This window comes from Caloenas nicobarica, chromosome Z (assembly GCF_036013445.1).
Source record: "Caloenas nicobarica isolate bCalNic1 chromosome Z, bCalNic1.hap1, whole genome shotgun sequence".
Lineage (NCBI taxonomy): Eukaryota > Metazoa > Chordata > Aves > Columbiformes > Columbidae > Caloenas > Caloenas nicobarica.
In genome coordinates, this window is record NC_088284.1 from 107,837,410 (window position 1) to 107,852,432 (window position 15,023).

The 15,023-nt window shown below is 41.7% G+C and overlaps 1 protein-coding gene across 1 annotated transcript in view; it reads left to right on the forward strand.

Annotated features, from left to right (window-relative positions):
* The window catches only part of CACHD1 (cache domain containing 1), a 104,232-nt gene that overhangs the window by 56,644 nt on the left and 32,565 nt on the right, over window positions 1-15,023 (forward strand). Inside the window, exons 4-7 of the mRNA XM_065655746.1 lie at window positions 134-240; window positions 9,796-9,922; window positions 12,010-12,154; window positions 13,803-14,019. Coding sequence (XP_065511818.1) covers window positions 134-240; window positions 9,796-9,922; window positions 12,010-12,154; window positions 13,803-14,019 — 596 coding nt within the window. The remainder of the gene's footprint in view (window positions 1-133; window positions 241-9,795; window positions 9,923-12,009; window positions 12,155-13,802; window positions 14,020-15,023) is intronic.

The following is a 15,023-nucleotide window of genomic DNA, read 5'->3' on the forward strand; positions in this document are numbered from 1 at the left end:
AGACCCTTCAAATATGTATAATGAGTTTCCAAAATAATTCTTTTCCGTTGAACCTTCGAAAAGATGCATTTCCAAATGCCGTGTAGATTTAATAGATGATGTTAGATTGCTAATTCTGTTGTTGTCATTTCAGATTTGATGGAAATTTTAACACCAACGTTTCTAGGACTATTAGCTGTGATAGGCTGTCTACCACTGTCAATAGCAGAGCCTTCAATCCTGGACGCGACTTAAATTCTGGTAAGTAGTATAGTTTCGGTCTTTTTCCTCTGTTGTAGGTTTGGTTTTTTTTTCCGTCAGACTTTAACATTTCCTTGGCATAGAGAATCACCGTTGATTGCCATAGCAACACGCTTTTATTTCTCCTTGAAACTGTCACACTGTTCTTAATTTGAGATTTCATGATTGAAAGATGATACCCAAAGTAATGCCCTCAGTCTAAGTACTTTATAAAAATGTCATGAAGATTTTATTTCAGCCTACCATGGATAATTTTGTTGTGGTTTATGCACTTTATATTTCTTTTTTTTTTTTTTCCTTCCTCGGCCTGTCTGCTTTGCCATCAGTCGTGTCAGCCGCTGAAGGGGCCGCGCAAAGAAGTTTCTCTGATCTTCTTAGCTGAGTTCAGCTAACGTGAGGCTGTGTTTGCAGCGATAGGCAAAAACTACAAAGTAGAAGGACATCCTAAAATATTTCCTTTCTTTGCCTCGTCAGGGCATTTCCATCTTGACAGCCAGTGCGCTTGCTTGACACACTTAAAGAGCTGGAAATATGCTCGGAACCAAAATACAGAGGACTTAGCCCTCAAAAATTCAGCTTTTGATCCTCCAGTGCAGCAAGGTTTTGTTTTTTTGCATCCTGGTCAACTTGAATTAATACATGGATTTCAGGGGTTTTAGTCATAGTTTTGTCCAACTGTTCCACCTTTTCAACTTTTTTGGATGCCTTAGTGCTCTACATTAGAGAACAGTATAGATTTTGGCTGTGAATTTCATTTAGCGTAAATTTTGGATTTCGGTGGGTGGTTTTGGTTTGGTGGGTTTTTGGGTTTTTTTTGTTTGTTTGATTGGGTTTTTTTTGACAAATGGTGCAGACTTGAGAGAATGTGGGGTTTTATTTTAATTCTCATGCCTTTTGGAATAAAATACTTGCCTGAATAGGGAGCAGACCCCCTATTCCACCTTCACCACGCACCGAGCATTTGCAGATCTTGCAACAAATAAGATGAAAGAACCTCAAATTTTTGTCTAGCCTTTCTTACTGTGTCCCTTCTTAAAGCTTTGCACTGTTTCTGGTTAATTGCTGTCTTAATGAAATCTAAAAAGACAAAATAAAAAGCAAAAGGAACGGTCTCTGTAGGTTCCTTTCTATCGCATCTCTGGTACGACATCTTGAACGCAGGTGCTGCCCAGACCAGCTGATTTCCTGACGTGCATCTCATCACTGTAATTTGTGTCGTTTTCCATCCTCAAGATAGTCTTTGTTCGCTTATTCTGATTTTTCTGGGCTTTGTTTTACTCATAAGCTATCTCTTTATTAAAACAAGCAAACAAAAACAACAAGCAAACAACTTACTTGTATTCAACTTGTATTTAAAATCACACGCGGTTGTTGATTAATCAAAATAATTTTTGAAAGCAAGTTGTCAGGCACTGTTACGAAAGCAAAGCATTGAATGAATCACTTAATGTTTTTTATTTGAGTAAAAAAAACATCCTACTGCAAAAGATGGATGTATAAAACAGTACTAAAGAAATATTCCTTCTTCTTAAGTAGTGGAAAACACACAAGCTGTAGTTTCCCTTAAACATTTTTTAAATTTCTGGTTTAAATTCTCGCAGATACAAAGCGAGCGCGTGTTTGAGCCTCTTGCTGCCCTGGCTCGCCAGTGAGACTCGAGTGTCTCCTCTTCCCTCCGGCTTGAAAGCTGCCTGATGAAAGGAGCATCTTCAAACACGGGCACTGGCAGGAAAGGGCAGCAGAGGAGAAGAGGGAATTGGAGTGATTGTGAGAACAGGGAGCTGCTTCAGCATTTATTGACAGCAGACGCTCCTCCAGCTTTCCTGTCCGCAGCTCTCAGAAACACAGCCTTGGGGGGAGGTTTGTTATTAGGGAGAAAACGCCTGGGAGAGAGAAATAATAGAGTGGAAGGACTGGATTGATGCAGAAAAATGAGGTGGAAACGGGTTTATTTAAGAAACAAAAGCTGATAATGAGCACATACCTTGCGAAATGAGAATTTGAGTTTTCTGTAGGGGAGCTGCAAGTAACAGCCTTAGTCCAAGTAGCAAGTGATAGGACAAGAGGAAATGGCCTCAAGTTGCGCCAGGGGAGGTTCAGATTGGATATTAGGAAAAAATTCTTCCCCAAAGGGCTGTGGGGCATTGGAACAGGCTGCCCAGGGCAGTGCTGGAGTCACCATCCCTGGAGGGGTTTGAAAGGCGTTTAGACGAGGTTCTTAGGGACACGGTTCAGTGCTGGAGTTGGGTTATGGTTGGACTCGATGATCCTGAGGGTCTCTTCCGACTGAAATGATTCTGTGATTCTATCCTGAGCTCCTTACGCGAAGGTGTTTGAAAGTCTGTGAGATGACAGTTCCCACCTCCCCTTCCCTGGTCCTCAGCTGAGAACATCTGAACCGCGTGAGCTCCAGCAGCCCGGCCACGGGACAGGACACGGCTGGGGCTTCGGGAAGGGCTGGTGCCGCAAGAATGCTGGCGGGGAGCTGGGCATCGCCCACGTCCAAAGCAACATCCGCATATCGCTGCGGAAATATTTGGAGTTTGGAATAAACTGGCTGTGGGGAGGCTCGGGGGCAGGAGGTTGGTGTTTGTTTTGCGGATGGAGGGAATTGTGTTGGTGGTATCTGGAGCAGTTGCTTATGTAGTCGTGGGCATGACCTGTTGGGCCAAAAAAGTGGCCCCTGCCCAAAGGAATTTGTGGTCTAAGACAATAGTTGGCATGAGACCGGCTGGGGTATAAACAGAGTGGCAGTTTTGGTCAGGACAGAGTGCTGGCAGTGCCCCTGCAGCTTTACAGCTCTCCAAATGGCCGTAGGGTTACAAATAGCTTTTTAAAGTACTTACTTGTCATCTGTCTCTCGAAACTCTTATTTTTTTTTCTTATTTCTGCAGTGACCTAGTTCTGTGAAGCTGCTCACCTTAGGAGATACACATAGGACAGAGCACTTTGCGAAAGAGCTGGTTTTGAATAAATCTTATGTGTGTGTATTCATCACTCTAAATTAAAACCACCTTTGCAAGGGGATAAAGATCAAGCAAGAAGAAAGTGTATCTAATCTCATATTTTTCTTACTTCTTTTGTAAGTGTCCTCACATAGAGCTCGTGAAGAAGATCTATTGCATTTCAGATTCAGACTCTTACCTCAGCCTGAATTATTTTTCTGCCCTAAAAACCTGAGAGTTGTAGATACATCTGAGTATTTTGGTGGGGTTTTTCCTCTCCTGCCTTACTCGTTTAGACTCAAAGGCAGGGCGGGAAGCCACGGCTCCCCAAAAATCACCTCGCACCGCCTTTCCCACTGGATGCAACGTGATGGAAGGACCTGCAGAGCATCGGCCTCCCTGGGAAAGGGTTTGAAATCCCTCTGCTCCTCCAGCCCAGAAGCTTCTTCTCTAGTTCAGCCACAGTTCCAAATCCAGCCTGGCCTGCCCATCACCCAGGTTGTCTTCAAAAAGGGCTCGATCAATTCATTCTTGATGCAAAACAAAATTCCCGTGAGTTTCTCTCTTTTCCCGCATAAATTTTGCAGTTTAAATAATACAGCCTATAAAAAGCTCTCAGCAAAGCATAAATTTAAGCTCAACTACGTCCGGCCTCCATCTCAATTCTTTAAATGTTCATCTTGACCGGTGCGGTGTAAGAAAGTGGGGTTGGAGTGATTAGTTGTAGGTGTTGGACTGGGATGGAATTTGCTCCTGAAACTTTCAAAAATAAACAATGCTTGTAATTTTTTTCCAATATTTTATGGATTTTTATAATATAAAGAGAATATAAACATTAATCTTGGGGAAGGGAGGAAGAAGAAATAGATGTACTTCTCTTATCTCAACCCTTGAAAAATAATGATTTGCTGTTTTGGTTTTTTTGTTTTCCTCAATACCAGATGACCTTTTTTTAACATCTTGAAAAGGTTTTGTTTGAGTTTTCCTTTTGGATTACTTTTAGCCATTATGACGAAATAGATAAGGCAAGAAGCTTTATTCTTCAGACGTAATCACAGACTTCAGTTAGTTAGATTAAGAGATCTGTCCTTGCTGGTATGAACAGCCCTTTATTTATTAGACGCCAAATCTTACCCAGAGCCAGTGCATTATGTTATCAAGATTCCTCGTTTTTTTTTTTTTTCTTTTTTAATAAACAAGGAACCACTAAATCTTTCTTCTTTTCATCCTTCAAAGTGCTGAAATACCTGTTTCAAGTCAGGCAGCTTGAGCAGAGAGCTCCTCACCAGCAAAATCTGCAGAGATGGTACCAAATTGGTCAATAAGTTTTGTCTCTGCCTGATGTGAGGTGTTGATTATTTAACATGTGGAGTGCTCTGGTCATGTTCCTTACATTGCCGTGCTTTAAACTGCTAGTTCGGCTAAGTTAAAGTAGTTGGGAGATATTTGAGCAGATGGGTTAATAGCTCCGCTTCGAATCCTTTTAATCAAGGAAGCTGGGCTCATTCCCTAAAATGAAAGGTTTTTTTACTACTTTGCCCTTCAGAGTCGAAAGAGCTCCCAAGGAGCGAGCTGGGCTCCATCCTGGCTCGTGCCATCGGCGGAATTTTAATTGGGTTCGAGCCGCAGAGCCTTTTATTTCTGGAGAAAACGCGTGAGCCAGAATGCAGTTGGACTCAGAAAATCCTGGATCAGATTTGCAGGTCTGGAGGGTCAGAGGATGGCTTTCTTTGTAAGATAAACATGCTCACTTTCGGCTGTTGTTTCTGAGGAACACCGAAGTATCTTCATGAGGATGATTTTTAATGGGGGTACTTGTGAGAGAAGAGCTGCATTGTGCGTTTTGCACAGAAAATTCAACTTTGGTTTTTTTTTGACGGGATGAGCACTGTGAGGTCTGCGGCTCAATAAATGTAATGCTAAAGAGGACCGTAAGAAGCTCTTTTATAATGAGCAATTATGTTCAGTAGTTCCTTTTTTTCTCCCACTGACTGTTTTTGCTGTTCTTTGAAGATTAATTAGTTAATGATTTGACTGTGCTTTGAAGATGTAAAGTGGTATCTAGAAGTGCTAAGTGTCATCATATCGCATTCCCTTTGAAGTTTTATAAACTCTATCACATAGGGCATTCTTTCTAAAAGTCCTTTTTGCCTCCTGAGATACTTACACTTAGAGAGAACGATCGTTTCAAACGCTCTCATGTTACTACTTTCGAACTTTTTCTGTGTGCAGCAGAATTTGGGGTCACTGGAAGCGGAGGGGATGGAGGTTTCGGGGTGACATGGCAATGCCAGCTCATGGGTGGCTCCCAGGTGGCTGTTTGTGTCCCCAATCTGTGTCTGGAATTAAGGGATTCCACTAAAATTTCTGCTTTTGTAAGACTTGGATTCTCAGCTTCCTCCAAGCACCGTGATACTGAGGCTGGGTCTGTATTTAGTGGCGATGCTCATTTTAGAAAAGCAAAATCTTTACATGTACTCAGTAACGGAAAGAACTTTGTAATTTATGTTAGAACAGGGGGATGGGGACCGTCTTATACTTAAAAAAAAAATAATTGAACCTGACCAGAAAATGAAAAGTAAATTGCTTTTGAGTTAAAATAGGAAACGCAGGTCTTGGCCAAGCATACGGATGCCTAGAAAGTGAGTACCAGTGCGATGCCCTGCACACATTGCTGCTGCCAAGGCTGGAATTTTGATGAGTTTGGCCTTTAGCTATAAGCTAGACAGACAGCTTGCCTTATGGTATGTTTTTGTCGGGGTGTTCTGATTGTGTAACCTGTCCAGAGGCTGCTCTGCTGGAAGGAGCAGGTGAGAATAAAGTCCAGGCGAGTGACCGGGGATGTGGGAAGTTTGGGGTAAGCGAGGTTTGGCTAAAAAATTGCTGGGACCAACAATCAAAGAAATATCCGCAGGGTGTTCTCACAGCTGTAGTGGATGGAAAATAAAATTGCGCTTAAAGAGAAAAAGTATGTATTTTTCAGCCATGGCTTATCTGCTGTGGTCATAGGAAAAAGAAAAAAGTTTCAAAAAAACTCTAAAGCGTTAGGATAAAATGGGTAGTGTTTGGGGAGGGTGTTGTTGAGGTAACATATTAGTTGAAGGAAAACACGAGCAGAGCTTTGGGCAAAGGAGGAAGAGCATGGAGAGGCACCGAGGCTGTGAGGAGTGACACTGAGGTATGAAACCAATGGTTTTGTGGGGAAAACAAACTTTTAAACACGGAAAATAAATACAAATCACGGCCTGGTGGGAATGAGAAGTTTGTCTTTAATATAGCAATGATTAAAAAGGAAATACTTTTAATTTTGAGCTTCTTTATTTTAATGCTGTTGGTGAAATTGAACTGGACAAGTTATTTCATCTGGGCTTTAACTGAGTGCTCACGTGTCTGATTTGAAATCACATTTGCTTTTTTCAAGCTCTGTAACCCACAACAAGATCTTAACTGTGAGAAATAGAGCCTCTTTCTACAAAGCAAAACAGCTGCTATGCTTCACTCCCAGAACTATGAAATCACGGTGTCTAGACATAAAAAAAAGGATTTAAATGCTCGATATTGTCGTCTCCCTGCCTGTGAGGTGGTGCAATCACGTGAAGCTGTAGTTCTGATGTGCCTGGACTCCAATGGCCTTCTTTATGTCAAAGTGTAATTGTATTAGCTTTTTCTAAGTGTTTTGTATTACAGCCAAATGGATGGGGTGATTTTCATACACTGCTGGAAGACAGTGTTGTTTAAAAAAAAATTAAATTTTGACATAATTATGATTTTTTTTTTTTCTTGCAAGGTTTTGATGCTTTTAAAGGGATTTTTTCCAAGCTTTTCTTTGTGGCTTAATAAAGGTTTATCAAATAGTGTCCAGGATTCCCACAGCCGTGGCCGTGCAAGGTGCTCCCACGCGCGAGCTGCCCCGTCTCTGCCAAACCCTCCATGAGTTCGGAAATAAATCTGGGTTTTCCCAGACAAGATTCCAGAGAGGAAAAGAGCACGGATGCCTTGAGGGGGGGTGAGGAAAGGAATTTCTGCTAGTCCTGGCTAGAAAAGCTAGGAACTCTGTGTGGCTTATGTTTATTTTGGTTTTAATTACAACTTTTTTTACCTAACTTTTCCATGGTGCCTAAATTTGGCAATGTTAAAATTTCACATTGTTTGGTGTCCTTGCTACGCAGAAACCATTGTCCGTGACCCAAGAAACCTGCTCTTCGTACAAAAAGGCACTGCTAAACTAGTATCATATCAGCTTTAAAACCCAAACAAGGACTTGAGAGAAATTTAAGGGGAACTTGAGTGGAACAAAGAATATTCACATATTTGTTAACTTTGCATTGCAAGATTATGGGTGGTTTCTTTGAAAGTGCAAAAATTCTTGAGAAAAAAAGATTCCTGTTCCCAAGAGCATCACCAGGTTGGTTTTACCTGTGCACAGGGGAGAGAGAGAAACAAGATTTGACATCTTTGGGGTTGGATTTGTGGTTTTTTTGGAGGATGAGAAAGTGAGTGGTGCGAGCAGAGTGTAGTTCTGGTCATTAATGCACTGGGAAAACCATCGTCAACTGTTTTGTGTCTTGCTCTTGTTTGTTTTTTTTTTTCCTCAGTCTATTGAGGCAGCAAATTCTTCAAAGCCACAATTGTGCGAAGCTGCGTCTTTGTCTGGAGTCCAGCACGGTGCAACCAGGACTTCCACTGGGCCTTCTAGGCGCTGTGCAAATATAAAAAAAGGGGCAAAAAGTGGGGGAAAAAACGCCAAGATAGTGGTTTTTACAGGGTGGTTGTGCTGAGCTGAGTGCGGAGAGACCATCGCGGCTGCAGCCAGTTTGGGAAACTTGAGAAAGTGCTAAACTGTTGAGGATGTTGAACTTAAACGATACTCTATGTGAGTATTTTGTTGTAGAATGTCTGGCTGAGGTTCGAAATGTGCCTTGCAGTGATTTCCAACCCAAATATTGGTGTATCAGATAATTGCGGAGATTGGGGAGATGAAACTGGCCGATTTTCAGTGTCAGGCCTGAGGGAAATGCCAAAAGTAGATGCTCAGCACAAGGTGAAGTGCTGTAAATCAGAGCTGCCCTCTGCCAGGGCTGGCCAGTTTGATAGTCAACGAACATAAGAGGAGAAATGACAATTGCATACTTATATTTATTTGGTTGGTTGGTTGTTTTTTTAATGTATTTTAAGCTCGGGTGATTCAAACACGTTTGTCCCCACCTGGGCTCTGAGTGCTCAACATTTCCACAGTATCTGTTCACTCTGATTCAGCTTGGTGTATTAAATATCTTCATAAATTATTAGTACAGACGGTCTCGGCCCTGGGGTAGCTGCGTTATTTGGTTGCAGGTTTTGGTCCCGTTCTTTGTTTTTACAAATGTGCTCAGTTTTGTTAATATTGCTAAGCTATAGCTTTTGAAAGATTTTTATTGTTAGTGTTAAGTAGCGCTTCCTTAAAGATTATTTTAATAGGAAAGTAAGCGTGTTTTTAAGAGAATTAATGTGGCCTACAAACTACAGGAGAGTTTGAGATCTGTACCCTGCGGCTGTTTTCTGAGTTCAGTTCCTGCTTGACCATGCGACTTGGGAACCTGCCGTTTATCTTTTTATTCTTTGCTTTTTGTCCATGCAACGAGTTACTACTAATTACCTACCAGAGAGGGGACTTGGAGGAAAGTTGTGAGATATGCTGAGAACTGTTACTGTCTTTCTTTCTGAATTTTCTGATCTGGAACGCGGGAACGTGGTGGAGATGCTCACGGTGAGACGGGTGGGAGCAGCGTGGAGCCACCACGCACCAGGTCGCGCTTGGAGAGCGTGACCACTGCGGAACCCTTTGAAGAAAGACGCTCTTTTTTCCCTGAAAAGTGGCTGTTTCTCCTAACGTGAGGGCCCCACAGCCTTGTAATTAAGGCACAGGGATAATGAGAAACATGGGGAAATTCTTGAGTCCCGGGAGTGGGAGCTGTGCCCATCTACCCTTATGCAAACAGGAGAGCAAGACGAACAAAAAAGAAAGATTCTCCCTTTTTTTTTTTTTAACCTTTTCAACTATTTCTATACTGTGAGGTTTTTCTTGACCCACATTTGTGTGTAAAACTGTGTTCGCTAAATGTTCATGTAGACATTTTTAAGCAGATGTCAGCATGGGCAATATTAACAGATTGGGTTACAGAGCTGTAGGCAGCAAACCTATTTAATATTTTGGAGTTACATCAGTATAAAGAACACATTTTTTTTAACATTAGGGTTTTTTCTTTATGAAAACTATGTGGACAATGTGTTGTAAATGTATGTATGTATACATACTGTATATAATTGCCTTAATCTCTTCCTTCTTTGCTCCTGCCTTGGCTTCTTGGGCCCCAGTTATACTTCAGAGATTCAGGCATTGTCATCACTTATTAAACAAAATCTGTTAAGCCCAGTGTTAAGCTTCCAGGGCCTTTAACTGTTTGCAAATCAGACGCGAAGCTCTATCAGTCCTCAAATAGAGCTACTTGTAGTTGATGTTGGGACCCAGGTTATTCTTCTCCAGCCACATATGAGACAATAAACCTGCCTCCAAGTTTGACCTCCCTTTGTAACTCTACTTTGTTTTTCATTTTTCCTCTCCGACCTTCAGTTCTTGCTGATAATCTGAAGTCTAACCCAGGAATTAAATGGCAGTATTTCAGCTCCGAAGAAGGCATTTTCACCGTTTTCCCAGCCCACAAGTTCCGGTGCAAAGGCAGCTACGAACACCGCAGCAGGTACCATTTGTCTCCTTACGATTTAGTGGGCAAAGCACTAAAATTGGGTTCCACAAGCACTGGTTCCATTTCAGCATTATGCTTTGCCAAGATGACAACACTCACCAGTAACTTTTAATGGGGTCCCTTGGGTTTTCTTACATTTGTTTTTTAAAGCGCCAGTTTTCACTTCTAAGAAACTTTGATGTAAAATAAAATCATGTACAGGTTCCTTACCTCTCCCAAATCAAATAAGCTGTAAATGGTAGTAACTTGTGAATTGTAGGTCAGCCCGTAGGCAAAATTTGCCTTGCGTTTGGCTCATACTTGACCCCCGTTAACACAGCAGGGAAGCTGTGTTGTGCCGGTTTGGAGGTGGATTGCTCTGGGGAGGGGAGGAAGGCTGACACACTGGTGAGGCCACAGGTAGGAGCATTTTTCCAATCTCCAGTTGAGGTTCCAGTGGCACAATGCGGGTAGTAGGGAAGCAACAGCAATGGAAACTTTCTGCTAAGAAAACTAGAAAAAAGGATCAAACGGTGACATGGTTCTCCTGCCCGGGGGAATATTCCTATTCTGTAGGCACAGAGCAGTTGCAGTGCAGAACTGTTTCCCTGGCCTTTGCTGTCAATATTATGGGACTGATCAAGAGTCAAGGGTGCAATCTTCTGAGAAAGTGCAGTGGCTTTAGTATCTCTGTTCACATATTAGCTAATTGTACCAGTTAATTAATCTATGCAGAGGAACTGTCAGCACATCCGGGTACATTTCTATGTAGCCAAGTGTACAGAGACTAAAAAGTGTTTTGGTTACCTGTCCGTGTTGAGTAATCGAATGTTTACAGATGTTATCTTCTATGTGTCATCAAAGCTTGCAACGCCTGTGCTTGATTAAATTTTCTGTGGTCTTGTAAAGGTGTGGCCTGAAGACGTGAGCACCAGGGGAACCCCAGGCTTGATCAGAATTTTGACTCTACAGCCATTGATGATTTCACCCAAATTTCACTTAATCTGGGTCACAGTTTCTCTGTAGCTAAATAAGGGATATCTTTTTGCTAGTATTTACTTCAGAGTGTAGTTTGGATGGATTAATCAGTTGATACTTAAGTGCTTTGAAGATCAAAGGCCCTATTTAAGTTGCAGGTATTAATACCAGTGTAGAGCTGCAGGCTGTTTTACAATTAAGAACTGCTTTGTGCCAGTTGTTTATTGCAGTGCCCCATCTAAAATCTTCTGCATTTCCTTGATAAGATTGCCGTGGCTGCCTTTGATACAGTAAAACTGAGATCTCGAAACTCAGACTTGATTCTAAACAAGTTCGAGAGTCCTGTCTTTTTTTTTAATTCTTCCTCCTTGCTGAAGATCTTCCTAATTGGTTCCAGGTTGAAACCTTGGCATGAGAGCTTGCGAAACCTTTCCCACCTCTCTCACAATATTGAACTGGATTTCTGCTTCACTGAAAATAGTCGTTTTTGATGTTAGCACAAACAGACACATGGCAGCACCAAGAGACTTCACCAGAGTTAACTCAGATCGGCCGCGGGGTTTGAAACTACGCAGACCCGAGGGGTTGTGGAGCATGATACGCATGAAATGCATTCCAGAGCACCAAGAGAAAACCCTTTCTTGGCCAGAAACCTTCCCTTATTACAATAAACCGAACACCCTATGCTAATGCAACTCTGCGCAGCTGCACAGGTTTTTACTTGTCACATAACCAGCAAATACCCACTATTGCACTTGGACATGTAAGGTTCCCGGCACCCAACATTTATCATGAGGCATTTCTCCCTTGTCAACACTTAATCCAAAACGTGATGTGAGCTGCTGCAATCCCAAACGCTGCTGCTGCGCCAGCAAAGTTGTTTCTTCCTAGCTGAAAGTGGTTGGTGTGACAGAGGGAGTAGGATCTAACACTTGATTTTGGTTAAAAAAGTCAGAAAGAGAGTGAAAACGAGGGCCTTTTCTGTGTGTTCAGATTCTCAGCTTGTCTTTCCTAGTAGAAGTTTTCATAAAGGCAAAAATTCCTGTTAAATTTTCCCTTGTACACGTTTCAGTGGCAATTAGAAAATACCTGATGAGGGTGGTTTGGGTTTTGTTTTCCTTCAGGCCTGTCTATGTTTCTACCGTTCGACCTCAGTCCAAGCACATCGTTGTCATCGTGGACCACGGGGCTTCGGTCACAGAGACGCAGCTCCAGATTGCCAAAGATGCGGCTCAGGTTATTCTGAGCTCCATCGATGAACACGATAAGGTAAGCTTTCTCCAAACAAGGAGAATATTTTGATTGGTTTCAACCATGCCCAGCATTTTCCATTTTCATCCAAAACGATGTTTTTAACTTGTGGTCCACGGACTTGTAGGGATGTGTGGTCTGCCTCTAATGGGTCATGAAGACTTGAGCTTGCTTTTGGAAGCCCGTATTACTGCAGGGGAAACATTTGGGGATCTGCAGGCTGGAAAAAAGTGAAAACCACTGATCTAAGGCAAAATCTTGTTTCTTAGTCATCTTTAAAGGCTCCTTCATCTTGGCAGAGACTTTAGGTGATGCTCAGCAGCGTGATACAGTGTGCAATTAGGAGAACTGTGCTCTACGCCTGATGGCTTCTGGAGTGCTAGAATCCTTCGAGCAACTCATTTAACCTCTGAGGCTCTGGTTTTTTACTGGTGAAAATCAAACCGATTTATTCTGCTGCTATACTGGGGTGAGCTGAAACATAATTGATGTTTGGAAGATTCCCAGGCAACCATGATACCAGCCAGGAAGGGATAAAGCAAAAGGCCAAGAAATCCAAATTTTATTTCTTGCTTTGCCACAGGTATTCTACTTGACAATGAGAAAGTTGTTTAACTTGTGATTTTTTTTAAATAGGGATGACAGCCAGAGGCCCATAAGGTGCTTCTCTACGACCACAAACAGTCCCCGGTTTGGTGTTTCCTTTCAGTAATCTTGTTAGTAGGACCTTGGTTGTTCTTTCTGCTTGTTTGGGTTTTGTTGTTGTTGTTTGATTTGTGGTTTCTTGGTTTGTTGTTTGTTTGTTTGTTTTTAATAGGAACGGAGCTTCAGTCAAATCAAGTGAAGAACAACGGATTATAATCTTTGCCTTAAGTCTTCTCATTTATAGTACAGGAAAAACCTTCTAACTTCTGTGCTTTTAGAGAGTTTTGATACTGTAAAATAATGCTTATAGTTTAGCAGAATTAATAGTAATTTCATGTAAGTGTCAAAGGTATTTGTCTTAACATAGACCTATAATGAAGAAAATACGTTTAAGACGTATATTACTTGGTCAGTAGCTCAGTGGTTATGAAACCTGTTATACAGGTATATAATTTCTGCTTTATTCTATGACTATCTTGCATCAGTCGTAATTTATAATAAAATATGCCACTCATTTAATAAGACTGGTATGGTATGCGTATATTAATGCAAGTGTTACCACTACCTGCCGTAACTTATTTACAGGATAAAAATTGATGGTAGATTTGGCTCACTTTGGCTGAAGTCTTAAATCGACATAATGCTTTGCCTGTGAAAAGTTCTTAGAGGTTGGGCTTTTTCATTTTCTGCATGCACTCCACTTTTCTATAGGCACTCAAGGCTTTCCTGAAAATGCTCTCTCCTGATTTTGTTTTCGGTTATCTGTGTATTAACTATTATATACGAGCAGAGCGAAGCTGACTTCCTCTGAGAAAGAAATGGTGATTTCAAGAAGAAGAGATTTCAGCCTAAGTCTAATCCTTTTCAAATTTGGTGGATTTATGCCTCAAGCATTTATTTTTTAGCAATTGAATTTAAATCCCCAGAATCTCTTCAGTTGGCTTATCATTGTGTTTTCTATATCGGCGCGTAAAGAATTATAAATGGCAAGGTAATCCAATATAGTTTCTTCTCTTTCAAGATCTCAGTGTTAACCGTGGCAGACACAGCAAGAACTTGCTCGCTGGATCAGTGCTATAAGACGTTTCTGTCTCCTGCCACTAGTGAGACAAAACGGAAGATGTCCACCTTCGTTAGCAGTATCAAGTCGTCTGACAGCCCCACGCAGCACGCCCTGGGATTTCAAAAGGCTTTCCAGTTGATCCGAAATACAAACAATGGCACCAAACTCCAAGGAAGTAAGTCCCTCGTTGTGCAATCCTGATTATTTCTGAGGCTTGCAAATGTTTTCTTACTTGAGATTCTCACTTTGACAGGGTGTAGTGTCTTGAATATTAAAAAAAAAAAGCATACTATTTTGTTAAGTAGCATTTACTTGATCTGGAATCAGCATGAGCAGCTGTTGAATGTGGCCGTTGCCTTTTAATTTATTTCACTTGCTGACTTTCTTTTGAACGATAATATGAAATTGCAGGACTGGATTGCCTGATAGCTGACTTATTTCCCAAATGTGTGCGTGGGGGTGTCCTTTTAATGACAATTGCTGTTGCTGCAGGTTCATTGACTTATTGCCAAAACATATAAGTGCGGGTAATTCACCCAGCTGGAATCCTATGGGAGTGGCCTGTGCTTCTCGGGGAAAAGGGGTTTTTGAGAATACCAGTTGTGGGTGAAATTTTACGGAATGTGAGGTTGGCCTGGCTTAAATTGTCCTTCATCTAAGAATATCCTCCTGAATTTTGGTGCATTGATTACGGGCTTTCTCCTTCCCATTCCCAAGATCGGGGGGTTCCCATTCCCGTCGCTTCGTCCTGTGCTTGCGCCAACGGGTGCAAATTCTTCACCAGCTCAGAACAGAAGAAACTGAAAAAGAAAAGCCCAGGGATGAAAGTGCTTTGCAAAGACTAAGATGTGCTCCTGCTTCATGTGACTCCTTCAGTTTATAAAACGATGCCTTTAATGTTAAAGGTTCAGCCAACTTCTGAACTTTAGGCTATAGATGGAGTGAAGCTCTTACTTGACTGTACACTGCTCAGCTGAAAGATGGCTTGTCAAGGGCAGGTTTTTACCGTCCTCTAGCAAAATGATGAAAATAAAACATCAAAACAAGAAAATCCAGCCCTGCTGAGTCCGGCCAGGTTAAGGTGCATTAATCATCGGTAGTTATTCCAAGAACATCAGCTGTAGAGTCTTGCAGCATCCTCCTACGGATCTTCTCTGTTTGGCACTGTTTGTGTATTAG